Source organism: Trichechus manatus, unplaced genomic scaffold (assembly GCF_000243295.1).
Source record: "Trichechus manatus latirostris isolate Lorelei unplaced genomic scaffold, TriManLat1.0 scaffold00068, whole genome shotgun sequence".
Classification (NCBI taxonomy): Eukaryota; Metazoa; Chordata; class Mammalia; order Sirenia; family Trichechidae; genus Trichechus; species Trichechus manatus.
Window position 1 is genome coordinate 5,562,849 of NW_004444004.1, and position 17,818 is coordinate 5,580,666.

General features: G+C 37.8%; 1 protein-coding gene across 1 annotated transcript in view; it reads left to right on the plus strand.

The window, feature by feature from the left end:
* ALG13 (ALG13 UDP-N-acetylglucosaminyltransferase subunit) overlaps positions 1-17,818 on the plus strand; it is an 83,880-nt gene that overhangs the window by 40,411 nt on the left and 25,651 nt on the right. Inside the window, exons 14-24 of the mRNA XM_023734476.1 lie at positions 160-224; positions 559-659; positions 1,740-1,867; positions 2,658-2,904; positions 3,370-3,483; positions 3,675-3,831; positions 4,479-4,599; positions 7,629-7,661; positions 7,764-7,819; positions 11,401-11,472; positions 12,735-12,900. Of these exons, the coding sequence (XP_023590244.1) occupies positions 160-224; positions 559-659; positions 1,740-1,867; positions 2,658-2,904; positions 3,370-3,483; positions 3,675-3,831; positions 4,479-4,599; positions 7,629-7,661; positions 7,764-7,819; positions 11,401-11,472; positions 12,735-12,900 (1,260 nt within the window). The remainder of the gene's footprint in view (positions 1-159; positions 225-558; positions 660-1,739; positions 1,868-2,657; positions 2,905-3,369; positions 3,484-3,674; positions 3,832-4,478; positions 4,600-7,628; positions 7,662-7,763; positions 7,820-11,400; positions 11,473-12,734; positions 12,901-17,818) is intronic.

Below are 17,818 nucleotides of genomic sequence, written 5' to 3' on the forward strand. Positions count from 1 at the left end.
GAACAGTCCTTTGGGACTTCCCCTCCACTCCCCAAATTTTAGCATACGGTGGTAGCATTGTCAAAGGCACTGTGGTAAAAATAAATTAGGAAGTTAAATGATGTAAAATAGGAAATGAACCAGTTCAGTTGAGCTTGAATCTTAATTTCTTTTTAATAGAACTTCAAAAATCTGATTACATGGAGTATGCTGGAAGACAGTACTATTTGGGAGACAAGTGTCAGGTTAGTGTCTTCTTTAAAGAATCAGTAATTTGTTTCTCCAAGATTGTGGTTTTAGTCATATGAGTTCAGCAATACTTATAAAATGCTAGAAGAATTTTTTAAAAAAAATTTGTGTTAAATTTTAATTTCAGAGTTCTATGGTTAGATTAAAGCAGGCAGTTTCAGTTTGTGCTGCCTCCATTGAAGCCAGGTTGGCAGTGTAGATATCAACTACTTTAAAAAGTAGACATTGCACTCCATTGGGAAAAGTAGTATTTTTGTTGGGCAAAATTCAGATCTGCCAATAGACTTGAGACTAGACGTATTCATTCTTACTGTCTTTTCCCTGTTTCAGGTGCGCTTGGAATCTGGTGGAAGATATTATAATGCTCACATTCAGGAAGTTGGAAGTGAAAACAATTCAGTAACAGTCTTCATTGAAGAATTGGCAGAAAAGTAAGAATATAATAAATTGTCGAATTGCTATAATCCTTGACTCCTGATACCTTTTCATAATATCAAATTGAGAATTAACCAGGATGTAGTAAGCAGACCAGAGGTATATCCTGGTACTGGCTTAAGTTGTAAGGTGACTTTTCTTGAATTATAAACACATACGCTGCAGTGTCAAATCTCAATATAGGTATCACTTATGTATAAAAGTTTTTAAATCTTAAGTGCTAACTAACTTATTAGAAATATTAAATCAAGTACAACAGAATTCTGGTATAAAACTGTTCATATTAATTGGAAAGTTGGTTTGCTGAGCATCTACCATTATCAGCATAAACTAGTCCAGTGGTTCTCAAACTTTAGCATGCACCAGAATTACCTGGAAGGCTTCTTAAAACATAGATTGATGAGCCCCATCCCCAGAGTTTCTGATTCAGTAAGTCTGGGATGGGGCCCAAGAATTTGCATTTCCAGATTCCAGGTGATAACTGCTGCTGGTCCACTTTGAGAACCATTAAACTATGCTTCTGTTGTAAGTAACGAACAACCCTAAAATATCAACGGCTTAACACAATGAAGTTCATTTGTCACTCGTAGAAAGCACATCCATAGTGGGTCAGCAATGGGGAACTCAGGCTGACAGAGGCTCTATCTTGACACATGCTTCCATGATCACAGGAAGGGGAAAAATTAGAACATGACAGACTATGTACTGGTTCTTAAAGCACATGTTCATGTTTTATTGACCAAAATGGGTTACATAGCCAAACCTGATGCCAGTGGGGTTCAGAAATAAAATCCTCTTCCAAGAAGGGGCAGCAAATATTTATGAACTAATACAGTCTACCACAGTGTTTTCTTTGGAATGCGATCAAACAACTGTGAAAGTAAACTGCTCTCTACAAACTATACAAAAAAAAATGTGTTTTCTAACCTAAAAAGAAAACCTAAACAAGGAAGCTAGTGTCCACAGATCTAAATAGAATGCACTTAAAAATGAAGCAAGAGAATTGGGGGTATGTGTATCACACGAGAATTAAGTCTGTGTTGCAATGGCTTCATGTTGGTACCTTTAACTTTAAGGCATGTTGTTCCACTGGCTAATTTAAAGCCAGTTACTCAAGTGACACCTGTTCCAGCCTGGAATGTTGTGCCTGGTCGGAAAGGAAGAAGCTACCCAAAAGTGCCTGGGGGCTATGTCCCAGAAATAGGTTTGTATACTGAAGGTTTTTATTACTTTATTTTTCTCCTCTTGTAGTCCCTTTTACTTAAGTACATTGTGCTTTTTTTTTTTAAAGGTTATGACATAAGTCTTGTTTTGTGGTAGAGTTTCTTAACTTCAGTACTATTGACATTTTGGGCTGGATAATTCTTTGTTGAGGGAGCTGTCCTGTGCGTTGTGGGAACTGATATATACTGAAATTCTTGCTAAATGAATTCACTGGAAGTTTTGTATTCTCTACTCACTAGATGCCAGCAGCATCCTCCCCCAAGTTGTGACAACCAAAAATGTTTCCAGACATTGCCAAATGTCCTCAGGGATGGGGATGGAGAATGGGGAATCGTCCCTGGTTAAGAGTCACGTTTCTAGGGGACTTTGTGTAAACTTAAGCTGGAGTAGATTTTAGACTATAAAACTCGAGGGGAAAAAATTTCTCAAAGAATAGGAAAACACCTCACAGAAGCCACCAGAGACATTAACAGGCATAATTTCTTGGAGGATAGTAACGTAGGCGACAAGATGACTCAATGTTTTGTTGACTAACATTGCCTTTACTAAAGATAGTGCTACAGTATCTATTAATGACAGAAATTACCTGCTGGTTTTGCCCTTCCATATGGAAGATGTAGTACATCCTTTAAACAATACAGAAATCACCTCCTTATATTTGATTTGTTCCTGAGACGAAAATCTGAGAGGTTTAGACAATTGTGGGGTTGGGAGCACTGGACCTTTTGCTTTGGTTATGAAGCTTATTTACTGTTTCCTTTGCCTGAAAGCTATGTCAGAGATGGATATGAAGCAACGGAAGAAGATGTTCAAGAAAATTAGAGGGAAAGAGGTTTATATGACTATGGCTTACAGCAAGGGAGACCCTTTCCTCCCACCCAGGCTTCAGCACAATATGCATTACGGGCACAACTCTCCAATGCGCTACTCACAGACAGCTGGCAATTTTATGCCTAATGAACATTTTCATCCTCAACATTCATCTCAGAGACAAGGTCGGGGATATGGGATGCCCAGGTAAGACTTAACTGATATTCAAGATAATCCACATCTCTGTTCAGCCTTTAGAAATAATTCCTGGACAGAATTACTGTAAAATTGAGAGTTATCTTAATAGTTTATATTTCTTTTATAATCTCTGCTTAAAGGGAGCAGAGAGGATGGAACTGATACATACTGAAATTCTTGCTAATGAATTTATTGGCAGTTTTTGTATTCTCATAGTCTAGGGAAATATGAAGCAGTTGAAGAGATGCTAGAAGGTAGAATGCTGTCAAGTATGAATGTCTATGTGGTATGTGGCATTGTATCCATTAATGATGGGTATGCCTAATGCCAGTATTGAGGAGAACAAAGCTCTTTTTATTGATCAGTTATTTGGAAATTTTTAGAGAGGTATGTCAATTCTGTTTAACTACAGAAACTGACTATTCAGGCACTAGTGTCTAAAGAGTTGTTTTCTTTTTGTTTGTTTACTCTTAGAGATTCATCTCGCTTTATAAACAGGTGCAACATGATGGGCCCTAAAGTTGGTTTCTACGCTGGCCCAGGTAAAAGGTGCTGCCAGAGCTACGATAACTTCTCTTACAGATCTCGGTAAGTGAATTTTAAGTGTTGAAAGTCAGAGAAAAATGGTAAGTCTGGTTTTATTGCTGAGCAACAAATATATGGACTGATTTAAGAGAGGGGTCAATTTTGGGATGTTTGAACTGTTATTTAGTAATTAGAAACAAGTTACTTCCATCTATTATAATTTTTTCCTCTTGTAATTCTCTAAACTACTAAAGTTCCTTTAGGCGAAGTCATCGCCAGATGCATAACATGAATAAGGAATGCCAGTATGGCTTTGCCCCAGAAAATGGACAGATGCCCAGGGGCTTGGAAGAAACTGTTACTTTCTATGCAGTTGAAGAAGGAGATGAGACTGCTTATCCAACTTTACCTGTAAGTGGGTCAAACTTTAGTCAAAAAGCTACCTACTTTTTTCTTTTACTTTTTTTCCAAAGTAAAAGCAACGTGGATAAATTTTAGTTTTTTTTTTTTTTTTTTTTTACAGACAACCAAAAAAAAAAAGCCCCTTCTGGAAAACATGAGTTTATATTTTGAGCTTTTATGACAGAAGAGAAGTTTTGGTTTAGTTTTTCTTAGGGAAGCAGGTGGAGGTAGACAAACCAAACCCATTGCTGTTGCTTCCAGCTCATGGTGACCCCACATGTTACAAAGTAGAACTACTTCATAGGGTTTTCTTGGCTCTACTCTTATTGAAGAAGATCACCAGGCCTTTCCTCCATGGTACCACTGTGTGGTTTTAAACCACCAACGTTTAGATTAGTAGTGAAGTGCAAACTATTTGCACCACCCAGGCTCCTATATGGTGTGGATTAATATTTTCTGTTTTCTTGATTGTTACTTATTCACCTATTATTTAGAATCAAAAATATGTTTACTATATAAACTTACAGAATTCTTTTGAAACAGCAGCTCACATTCTTAGTCACTAGTTTCTTCAATCAGCTCTCAAAATATCCCTCTAGCTTTTTTTCTGGCTATATAGGGAGAACTGCATGCATACGTTTATCTCTTTGACGCAGAATCATGGAGGCCCCTCTACGATGGTTCCTGCTGCTTCAGGATACTGTATTACAAGGCGAGGACATAGCTCAGGCAAACAAACTTTGAATTCAGAGGAGGGTGATGGCCAGAGTGACAATGGTGAGTCAATTACAGTTAAATGTTTTTTTTAAACTTGATTCGTGTGGAATTAGTACATCAGGATTGTGAAGTAGACCAAAGGCTTGATTTTGGGTTCTCATGCTGTTCTGGTAGCTTGTTTTGAAAAAGTTACAGTTCTTGTCTCAGTGCTTGCTAGGTTTTTGAAGATGTCTTGGTATTTCAGGAGGACAGACTTCTATTTCGTTAGGCCACTACATTGGTATAACTTATTTTCAGCTCTCTGCATAGGTCTTTAAGGAGCCCTGGTGGTGCAATGGTTAAGCACTTAGCTGCTAATCGAAAAGGTCAGTGGTTCAAACCCACCAGCAGCTCCACAGGAGAAGAGATTTGGCGATCTGTTTCCATAAAGATGACAGCCTAGGAAACCCTACGGGGCAGTTCTACTTTGTCCTACCGGGTCACTATGAGTCAGAATCAACTTGATGGCATGTAACAACAACATAGGTCTTTTTTAATGACGAACATTTTTTATTATATGAAAGTGATTTTTGATTTGGTAAAATTTCAGTATGGAAAACCTATTCCTTATTCCACAAAAAACCAAACCCGTTGTCTGCCTTGAGCATTGTGCTCTTTTAAGAGCTGTTTATAAGGGATCGAACTGACAACAGCAACTCGGAACAATTAGATAGGAAACTTTTAGGAGGCAGTGGGTTTATGTTAATAGGGGAGGAACAACTCAGAAAAGGAGGGTGAGAATGGTTGCACAACTCGAAGAATGTAATCTGTGCCACTGAATTGTACATGTAGAAACTGTTGAATTGGTGTATGTTCTGTGTATATTCTCGATACCAACAACAGCAACAACAAAACCAAACCCGTTGCCATTGAATCGATTTCTTCCAACTCATAGCATCCCTATACCAAAAAAAAAACAAAAAACCCCAAACTCATGGCCATCGAGTTGATTCCAACTCATAGAGACCCTATAGGACAGAGTGAAACTGTCCCTTAGGGTTTCCAAGGCTGTAAATCTACAAAAGCAGACTGCCACATCTTTCTCCCGAGAAGTGGTGGGTTTGAACTGCCACCCTTTTGGTTAGCAGCTGAGTGCTTAAGCACTATGCCACCAGTTGTCTTCACCATTTGTATGACTATTTTAGGCTTTTTATGTGTGACTAGGCTATTATTTCACAGTACTGATAAAATAAGTTCTTTGCCCAAAGAACCTATTTGACCTATAAATGTTACTGGTTATTGAATTCTATGTGTCAGCCACTGAACTAAGTACTGATATTCATAACTTAATATAATCCATACAGTGTAATATAAACCTCTGAGGAATGTTGTGTAACTATTTTATATATGAGGAAGTTGAGGTTCAGTGTCCAAGGGCATACTCTTTGTAAGTGGCAGAGATAGAGTTCTTTTTATAATAGCTTTACTGAGATATAATTCACATACCATACAGTTCACCCATTTAAAGTGTACAATTCAGTGGCTTTTAGTATATTTGCGGAATTCTGAAATTGTCACCACAGTCAATTTTAGAATAGTCTCATCACACTAAAAAGAAACCCTATACCCATTAGCAGTCACTCCTCATTTTCCCCCAACCCCTCTCACCCCCAGCCCTTAGGCAACCACGAGTATACTTTCTCTGTCAATTTTACTATTTTGTACATTTCCTATAAATGGAATCATACAATATTTGTTCCTTTATGACTGGCAGAGATCAAATTTGAACCCAGCTTGTCTGATTCTGAAGCATATATATATATATGCCCTTGATAGTTGTTATATTGCCTCCCACCATTGAGTGTGTTTATTTTTTTTACCATTTTACTGTAAAATGATATATGCATACTGAAACAATTGTGGAAGAATTGGGTGTCTTAAGGAGGTAAGATATCTGAATGACTTGTGATCTGTTTCATTTACCTGATTGACCTGTCAAGTTCCTTTTTTCCTTGTGATATTCTTTCTGCTGCTTATGTAGGAGAAAATGGATATTTCTGTGAACTTAATGAGGACAAAAAAATCTAGCACAAGAATGATCTGTGAAGACTTTTTATATGCATGTGTGCATGCATGTACTTAAGGAAGCTTACTCTGTTATTTAACATGACCCTTTTTGTCTTTTCTTCTTAGCACTATGGATAGCTTCACATGTGCTGTTTACCTGTAGCGGCATATTTGAAGTAGCCACATCTTGTTCTCACTTTAAATCCTATTGACTGGAGGAATTGCATGCATGTGTGGTTGATAAATTGTGCGTTTAAGAATCTAATCCAGTTTTGATCTGTGGGGTTTTTGGTGGAGAACTGTCCAATTGAGGGTTGACTATCTCTGCATTTCAGTGATAAATCAGTCTTAAAGCAAAGTACTACAGTCCACTGAGCCATCCTCCAAGGACAAACATTGATTTAAACTGTATTACTTACCCGAAACAGGCTGAAAAACATGAGGCATGACACATCCCTTTAATGTCCACCCAGGTAAACTATGGGTTATACTCAGATTACTTTATGGTTACCGTTTGAGTGTTTACTATGTGTCAGGCACTGTTCTAAGTGCTTTTCATATATATTAACTTGTTTAATCCCCTTCAAAAATCCCTGTGAGCTAGGTAGTGTTATTCCCATGTTACAGTGAAGAAATTGAGGCACAAAGATTAAGTAACCTGCTTAAAATCATATAATCAGGATTCATACCTAGGCGGTTCTACCTCCAGAGCCTGTGTGTCTTTAATTGCTATACTGCCTCACTGGAAAGATTGGACTCAGCTGGGTTTGTCACCTCTGCTTGAATCAACTCTGTATGAACTCTGCCTGAACTAGTAAGAAGTAAGGGAATTTTCAGAGGAGTAATTTGTTCTTTTTGCAGCCAGTCTCTGACTTCAGTATCTGATGATCAGTATGAAAGCTCAAATCACTTGTTTCAAGGATGTGTACGTTTTAGTTTTGAACGCATAGCCATAAAACGAGAGAAAGCAGGTGCTGGCCATTTCAATCTGCTGAGCTGGAAAGACTTATGTAAACAGACTTTTGTCTTGTCTTTTTTCCTAGGGGGATACCATGAAGAATATATTTATCCTGCAGGTCAGTGAGATCTAGTTATAATCTGACATTGATCATTATTTGTGGAATTGCAAACTATAAAATAATGCTCATTTTTTACTTTACTTTGGCTACATCCTCTAGAGCCAGACTATGAAACGTCAGGTGTTTATAGCACAACTGAATCTACAGCAAACTTGGTAGGTATTTAATAATAATAGCAAATGCAGCTCCTACTATGTACTAGGACACTGTTCTAAGAACTATACATGTAAACAAATTCGTATCATCATTTTGTAGATGAAGAAATTGAGGCACAGAAATAAAGTGATTTATCCAAGATCACACCACTGTTTTGAAATTAGTTTATTTAGAGATATTCCTAATATGTAAACCTTCTTTTATACGTTTAAGATAAGATTCTGACTTTGGCAGTGATGACTTTTTAGAGGATTTTTGTTACGACTTTATGTCAGTCAGTAAAAGAAAAGCCTGTAAATCTCAGGCACTTAATATAACAAAAGCTTACTGCTCACTTACACTACATGTCCAGTGGAGGTTTGCAGGCGGGCTCTCCTCAGGGATTCAGGCTGATAGAAGTTCATCCATGATTGCCAAGGCAGGAAATAAACGGTAGTGAATAGTGCACTGGCTTTAAAGCTTCTACCCAGAGATGATAATGTCACTTCCATTTCATTGGCCAGAGCAGATCCCACCAAACAGTCTGAGTTGGAAATATTTTAATAGCACTAATGACTACAACATTCAACTCACTCTTCTTCCCACAGGCAAAATACTTGCTTCCTCCATAAGGGAGGTAGTCCAAAAGTCCCATTCAGTATAATCAAACTCAAAGCCCAGGTTTTCTGGGTGATATATAGTATTCTCTGTATTGGGTACAGCTGTGGCTTCGCTTTATCTGGATTCCAAAAACAAAAAATACAAAGTTATCTCCCCTTCCCCCCAGTTTACAGTGATGAAGCCAGGATTAAAAAATTGCAATAAAAATTCCTACTCAGAGGGAAAATGGGAGAAACACAGTTACTGGCCTCTGTCAGTTCCAAAGTCATGATGGGGCAGATGTTTTGAGGGCCACCAACCTAGGCAGGTGGACTGTTTCTTGATTAGGCTTTAATCCTGTTCCTTGGAGGGGCTCCCTAGTTTATTGTTTTCTGGAGCTCTTGATTACTCCAAGGCCCTTTCTTCCTTGTCCATATCTGAAGTGTAAGCATTGGAGGATAATCCTTACTTGGCAGCTGAGCAGCTTTTTCAGCCTGCTTCTTGCTCATAAAAGATTGGGGGTCTGGGGGTCATTTTATCTCAGTTGGATACTTTCAGTTCTGACTCATGGTTTCTTTGTATGACTGACTGACTATGCTTCTTCTCTGTTTGATTCCTATTCTATGTACCAATAGCCATAACAACAATTTTTTTATAGATATACTGCTTAGATTTGCTATAATTCTTTGCATTTTTATCCCTCTGTCTCTCTCTACTTGATTGCTAGTAACTTGAGCTTATCAGACATTGAGGGGAGAGCCATACCTTTGAATGCTTTTCCATGAGCCAGTTTGTCCAAGTGAAAGCATTTAACTGGGTGTTGTATCCTTAGTTAGACTCTTGCTTTGAGACATCTTAATGTATTCAGAGATTTTAGCAATTATTTGATTCTTGCTGCAAGGCTGCGTTTTAACTGGTCTTTGTTGTTCAAAGCATTTATTATGTTATGTTTTACAGTTTTGGATTGAAGCAGTTGCCTCTTCAATCCTGCAAGTCCCTGTGTTCATGGACTCTCTTACTCCCTTTCATTCTTGCCTACAGACCGCTAATTCTTTTCTACACATATGTCTTTCTTAAAATACCTTGCTAAATTCTGCCAACAGTAATCACCATACACGGTACCAGTACTCTCTTTTTCCAAACCTTTTCCCCTAAGAGCTACAAGTTCTTAATCTCCTTCCCAAGTTAGGTTTTTGTTTCTGCAGCACCCTATTTCTAGTTACCAATTTGTTTTAGTTAAGCTAGGCTATGCTGCAGTAATAACCCCCCCATAATCTCAGCAGTTTAACACAGGAAAAGTTTTTGTTAATGTTACATGTTCAGTGAAGGTTGGTAGGGGGCTTCTTTTCATCATAGTCTCTCAGGGACCCAGGCTGATGGGACACGTGCTTTCATAATCACCTTAGCAGGGATATTGATAGCAGGGAAATTGAACTCTGGCTCTTTAACATTTCTGCTCATATTTCATTGGCCAAAACAAGTCATATGGCTATACCCAACTTTAAATGGGACAGGGAAGGGCAGGCCTACTATCTGTTCAGAAAGAGAACTGGAATATTTGTGAAGAGGTTGAATAACTACCCTTATTCGCTGATTATGATTAATCTTAACTTTGGCAGCTTTGTGTACTAAATTTTTGCCTTTACATTTTAGGTATAACATTTTAGGAAGGAGAATAAAGCTGGAATATGAAATTATCTTCCCTTTCACCCTCTTACTTTGACCCTTCTTTCTATTTTCCCCCTCATCTCACCATTGCTGTTCTCATATCACATGCCTTTTGAAATATCTGCCCAAATAAAAAGGCAAGTAAGAATCTTACCATTAGGGATGACAGGAATAGACACTTTCTGTCCCTTTAATCTCACTTGTCACTTGCCAATGCAGGGCTTAAACAAAGGTTTCTAGCCACAAAGCCTTCTAAGAAACCATATACACGTGTCTGTACTTAAATCCCAAATCTCAACCTAATCATCCTCTAGAATTGTTTAGCATTCACACTGGGCCTTCTCAGCTAGGGAAAATGTTTCCTTTTAGGCAGGTACTTTGGCTGTACTTGAACAGAAACTTTTGAAACATGTAGTCTTAAATCCATGTTGAGTGGGGCTCATCTTTGTTATAGTTTGGTTACTCTTGCTGTTGCCTATGATTACATTCTGATTCTCTCTGTGTTCTTACCAATATTACCAGTTTCTGCTGCTAGAGTTTTTGCTCCCATGATAATATGTCATGTATAAGTTTAAGCCTTTCAGAATAGTTTTTACTTACACAAGTCTGAGTCTTTCAAAATCATTTTTACTTTCATAAAGACAGGGTCTTGAGCCAGAGGGGAATAGTGTTTGGATTCCACTACGTAGACTACATCCTGCTTTAGCCAGGGTATATCATGAATAATAGGCAGCTGAACAACCAGTTATCAGCCCTTGTCCCAAACTACATCTTTGGATGGAATGCTTTCTTTTCACAAAACTATTGTTGGTCCTACTGATTTCGAAGATTTTAAGACAAGAAAAGCCACTGGGAAAGTGTTTAAATTATAGTCCTCGGTTACATTTTAGTATCTGCATTAGAACTAGCATTGGTGTGATCAAGATCTCTGTAGATAGGTACAGTGAAACCTGTGAGAGCCAGAACTTGACAGGAGTGCCTTGTTTTTCCAGGTCTTGCCAGTTTTCCACCTTTGACAGGGTGCAGCCTTACCACTTTTCTGTCATTCCTTTTAGTGAAAAATATTGAGTTTTCCTTCTCTGACAGGTTTTTCCCTTAACACAGGTTCCAGCTTTCACAGGTTTTACTGTAATAGAGCAGTCACCTCATCAGGCACCAGAGTGATGCCTTAGTGTTATCTTAGTAGTCACTTCCAAATTTGAATACTTTCAGTACAAATCAGATCACTTACATTTACTTTTAGGAGATGTTGAAACAAAACAGATCTTTTTTTAATGTGTTGTTTGGTTTCTTGATTTCCCCTTGTTTAACTATATTTCTGTATTCATTAAAGTCTCTTCAGGACAGAAGACTATGTTCTGTGTCTCCTCAAGACACAGTTACCTCATACAACTACCCCCAGAAGGTAATCTTCATAGTGCTATCAAGCAGTCAGTTGGAATGGTCCGAACAGAGGAAAATGAATTTTCTTTTTCTTCTCTTTGCCCTTCATCATACTTCAAAGTAGCTGTGTATGTTCCTTTTTTGTAGTGCTTGACACAGTGATTAATAAATTCGCTCAACACATTGATTGAGCACCTATTGTGTTCCAGACACTGTTCTACGTGCTGGTGTTAGACTACTTATAGTCAGTCTACTCTGAACCTCTTATAAATAAGTGAATTAATATAAATGACCTGTCCCATTCTCTCATTTACTGAAACTTGAATTTAAAGCTCTCTTGTAGAATGGAGAGTTGGTATAAAAAAGGTACCTGAAATCATAGAAGTAATTAAGATCATCCTAAGAAAAGGAAGAGATTGAAGAGCATCTAAATTACAGCCTGTGGATCATCAAATTTTAGAAAAATGGGTATAGAAGGAACAGCCAAGGAGTGAGGAAAAGCAGGAGTGTGTAATATTATGGAAGCACCCAGAGGAAAATGTTTCAAGGAGCAGTCAAGTGTCAGTTGTTGACAAGGGGTCAAGCAACATTAGGATTAATAAGAGTCTTCTAGGATTTGATGCCGTGAAGATCACCGGTCACTTTGAATGTAGTTTCAGAGGACCAGAGGAGATAGCAGCTACATTGCAGTGGGTGGTAAGGAAATGGAGACTGCCAGTGAAGACAACGTGTTCAAGAAGAAGAGTCCTATTGAATATCTCTCTGTGCACAGCCCTGTGTTGGGTGCTGTGGGGAAGTAGTTGGTTCTCTTACGGAGCTGTAGCCTAATGAGAAAAACAAATTGTACTCTCATGAGGTGAAAAAAAATGCAAACCACCTTTTTTTTTAGTGTGTGTTTGTGTAGGGAAATGTATGTGCATATAAAATGAATACATATTACAACTCTCTGGAAGAATATGCAGGGAATGCAGAGGTCACTTGTTTGGGGAGGCGGGTATCTAGGCAGATGAAGGACAGGGATTGTGGAGGGATACTTTTCACTGTGTACAGTTTTATATTTGATTTTTGAAGCATATTAGTATATTACCTATTCAGAAAGATAATAAAGGTCTCAAAATAATCTGGGATCTTCTAAAAGAAATAACCTTCCTATATAGGGTTTACATAAAGCTTGACTTCTCAGTATTTTAGTTATCAAAACAAAACAGTTTCCTGAAAGCTGGGATCAGATAATATTGTTTGAGAAACCAAACTTAGTGTTTTAAACTTTCTTCACACTTACAGGTGATGATAAATTCTGCAGCAATTGCAGCATCCTGTGCCAGTAATGTTCCAGCTCCAGTCTTATCTAACTGTGCAGCACCTAATCAAGCTAGTAGTACCACTTCAGTTTCCTCACAGAATGCTATACAGCCTGTATTTGTATCTCCACCTACACAAGGCAGGCCAGGTAGGTTATTAGTGGTTGCTTACTTTGGAAGCCTCTTTTCCTATCCATGAACATGGACGTAAAATTATTCTAGTGATTAGATAGGATTAATTTAATTTCCAGAGTTATATTTGTCTAATCTACTTAGTAAAGTATGTTCTGTAGTTGAAGAATCCATTAGATTTGAGAGCCAGGGTTTCACTTCTTGCTTGCACATTTGATGCTGATAAGATTTTGTAGCTATCATTTTGCTACCTCATTGACTATTTAAAGGACTTGTGCTAGTTTCTCAAACTTTGAGTTAAGTGAGAATTAAGGAAGGAGGTATTTGACACATTATAGAATAAATTCCTGAAAAATTGGCTTTAAAGTATTTTCTCTGTAATGAATAATTTTCCGAGTATCATAATAAAGAATATAGGCTCTAGAATTTAAGGTTAGAATTCTGATTTTACAATTTACTAGCTGTGTGATTTTGGGCAAGTTATTGAATCTTATCTGTGAGCTTGGGAGTACTAATAGTACCAATTCATGAAATGTTTGTAGGGTTTCAATGACTTAGTATAATTTACAATTTTCAGCAGAATTCTGGGAAGGTGGTGACAACAACAACATAGTTTTTCAGTCTGAGTTCCCAAATAAAAGTAGAACAAATATGAAAACCAAAAACTCATGAATAATATTTATAACATAGTTATGTGACAAGGTATACCCACAAACCCCAAAATTTAAGCTGTTGCCATCAAGTCAATTCCAATTCATAGTGACCCTATAGGACAGAGTAGAACTACCCCACAAAGTTTCCAAGGAGTGGCTGGTGGGTTTGAACTGCCAGCCTTTTGGTTAGCCGAGCTCTTAACCACTGTGCCACCAGGGCTCCGAATTTAAGCAGGTAGGGACGAATCTCCAGTCCCAAGACCTGCATGCTACCAGGTTCTGTGTGAGAACAAGAAGGAAAGAAGCAGCGAGGATGTTTTCTGGTGACCTGAGAACAGAAAACCCCCAAAATAGCTAATAAGAATTCACTGGAAAGCTGGACAGCAATTTGGGAGCAACAGCCCAAAACTGGGAAGGGGTTTGATTTCTCCAATACTAGGTGAATGTAAGGGGCACATGGTGAGAAAGACTGAATCCTCTAAGAACTCTGAAAGCTGATTTGTCACGGCTCTGTTTTAGGGTAGGATTCTTCACTGGGGAGAAGCTGCTGGGAGTGGAATCAGAGTTGATCAGGACAGAGATAAGAGCAGATCCAGACTAAAGTCTCAAGAGGACAGAGCCAAGGAATCCCAGAAAGCAAGCTGTCATGTTTTTGAACACTAGACAAAAACTATAGGAGAAAGAGTGCTGTGAAGTTAGAAAAGCTTTCCTGTATCCCATCCCATACAATTGATGAAAGTCAATTTCACATTAAAATGAACAAAAGAAAAGCATTGAGGTCAAATCCTATACAAAGACAGTGAACAAAAGAAAAGATTGAGGTCAAATCCTATACAAAGACTTTAAAAAAAAAAGAGAAGCAGCAGAATAATATCCCTACAGACAGTGAAAGCATGCCAGAAATATGCCCGCTAAACAGATCAAAACTAACAAACTATTTCAAAATGAGCTAAAATACATTAATTAAATATATAATATGAGGTGACAGAATTAAGAAAGGATTAGAAATGAAAGTCATTTCAGAAATGAAAGACTAAAGCATAACGCACATTAGTGAATATGTACAACAGATAATGCTTTAAGAAACGTAAGAAGGGGGGTGAAATGTAAAAAAGATGAATTAAGATAAAGATTCAAAAGTGATATATTGAAGTTAGAGGAGATCAAACACTGATTAATAAAAGTCCATGAAGAAGAAAAACAAAGGGAACAGAACAAATACTAAAAACTGTAATTAAAAATTTCCTGGATTAAAAAAAAAAGATCCAAAACTATATGCTCAAAGAGCACCCTGCATACCTGAGAATATTAACCCAGAACAACCAACACCAGAATATTCTATTAAAATTACTGGACATTTAAAGAAAAAGTCCTTTAAGTATCTAGATAACAGAGCCTGTGGAATATAAGAGAAATAAAATGATGATGATCAAAGTTTGACAGCAATGTTTTATGCTAGAAGAAAATGAAGTAACATTTAAAGATATTCAAGAAAAGAAAATGTGAACCGAGGATTTTATATCCAGCTAAACTGATTTTCAAGCATAAAGGGCAATATGCAAGAATTTGGAAAGTATTTTTCCCATGAGCCCTTCCTGAAAAATCTAATAGAACTGTGCTGTCTACTAAGGTAATCACTAGTCATGTGTGGCGATTTAAATTTAAATTAATTACAATTAAATAAAGAAGCCCTGGCGGTGTAGTGGTTAAGCACTAGGCTGCTAATGGAAAGGTCGGCGGTTCAAACCCACCAGTTGCTCTGTGGGAGAAATATGTCAGTCTGCTTCCGTTAAGATTACATTCTTGGAAACCCTATGGGGCAGTTCTACTCTATCCTATGGGGAAGCTATGAGTGGAAATCGACAACAATGGGTTTTTGTATAGTTAAATAAAAATTTGGTTCTTTAGTAATATTAGCCACATGCCAAGTGCTCGAAAGCACGTGTGACTAATGCAAAACCAAATCCGTTGCCACTGAGTGGATTCCTACTTGTAGAAACACCATAGGGCAGAGTAGAATTGCCCCACAGGGTTTCCAAGGCTGTAAATCTTTAGGGAAACAGACTGCCGTATCTTTCTCCCACTGAGCGGCTGGTGGGTTCGAACCGCCGACCTTTTTGGATAGCAGCCTTGCACTTAACCACTGTGCCACCAGGGCTCCTTGACATGTGACTAGTGGCTACTGTATTGGACAGCAAGGATATAGAATATTTCATCATCACAGAAGTTTGTATTGGATAGCAGTATACTAGAGAATGAATTTTGCATTTTAGGTTACCAAAACAATTAGAAACATCAATGTAAGATCTGGTGGTAAGTATAAAAAGTTACTGTACAATTAAGACAAAATGAGAACTGAGAAGGAAAGAATATGCTGTATAATACAGAGTGTAGCTATTTGAAAAATTGGAGAATTGATAGATCATACGAAAAGTGGTTTTTATAATGTTCTCAATAATCCTATCAGCTTATTTTATCCTAGATACTCATTGTTCTGAGATTGTGATGTGGGATAAAACAAATGAGTAATCATGGGATATTCTAGTTTTATCATCCCGTGTCCTTGTGGAGCCCTGGTGGTGCAGTGGTTAAGAGCTCGGCTGCTAACCAAAAGGTCAGCAGTTTGAATCCACCAGCTGCTCCTTGGAAACCCTGTGCGGCAGTTGTGCTCTGTCCTATGGGGTTGCTATGAGTCAGAACCAACTCGATGGCAACAGGTTTTTTGGGTTTATGTCCTTGTGAACCAAGATTCCCAGTATGGAAGAAAGGTGATACAGCTATAACACACAGGCTAAATAAAAGCTTTTGTAGTCTCGAATTTCGTTTGGCAGTATCATTATGAACTTGAGATATTTTATCTGTAAATACATATATATTTCCTAGCTTTGTCAAGTGAAATGACCTAGAAACAGTGACCAACCCAGCAGCAATGATCATCCCTAGCACCCAGTTTGTGGTCTTAAAATACCGTTTCTCACTTTAAAGAACAAACACGGGGCTTTGTGGAGAAATGGCCGATTCAAAGGTCTGGGCAGGAAATGTTCAAGATGAACCTGGAACATACTGTCCTACCAGATAGCAAGAAAGCTATCAAAGACTACTCAGATCATGTCAGAAAGACTCGGGAGCCATCTTGAAGAGGTTGAGCTTCGGCAATGATAATTGCAGTAGATTGGAACACATGAAATATGTTAAATTCAAAACTTTCTAATGATAGATTTTTTTAAATGACCATCTTAAGAGGGTGATAGGAAAACAATTCGTTTTCTTAAAACTGGTAAAGTGAAAGAATCAGGCACTTATCCTACCTTTCTTACGTGAACTGTACCGTTGGGTAACCAAATAGTAGATGAGGGGAAATGTTTCTTTATAGTAGTGTTCTAATTCATCAATGAAAAAGAAGTGCCAAAATATAATCATTTTGTAATCCCCAGTGAGTGGATGTCCATTAAACATCAATAGCTACTAAAATCACAATCAGATGTTACCTGTAGACCTGTAAGGACTCTGTCCTGAGTCTGATCCAGTCTCCTGGATCTAGCTGCCTATTTGCTGGAAATATAGAAGAACATGTTGAACTGTACCATGAGTATGTAATCAGCAAAATTCCAGACTGTGGGACCCTTGACAGGTCAAATGGCCTAGACTCTTCAACAGAAAAATTTTAAGGAAACCAAAGGGAAGGAGGGACCTGTAGGTTAAAAGAGATTCAAGACATCAAATTTTTTAAAATGAGCAAGACTAATAAATTATACTGTCTTAGTGATGCACATTTGAGTGACAAAGCTTTATAAAGAAAACCACAAGGAAGTGATTACTATGCAAGTCAGGATAATGGTTAATTATGATGTGAGAGAGAGGTGGTGATTGGTATGGTATGGCTGGCAAAGTTTTATTTCTTGACCTTGTAATTCATTAAGTCATCTATTTGATTTGTTTTCTGTATCAGTTTCATATAGAAAAATTAGAGTTTAGCACAGTGCCTGGAACAAAAACATGTAATACATTTTAATTAAAATGATAGAAACTTTTCATTGAAAATGTTAATAACAGACCCTGGTTTTTTACTACGTTGGAACCCTGGCAGCACAGTGGTTAAGAGCTTGACTGCTAATCAAAAGGTCAGCAGTTCAAACAGAGTGTTCTGGACAGAGCTGGAGAAGGATGTAGAGCATAATTCTAACCCACACAAAAAAGACCAGATTTACTGGCCTAAAGGAGACTGGAGAAACCCCGAGAGTATGGCCCCCAGACACCCTTTTAGCTCAGTGGTGAAGTTACC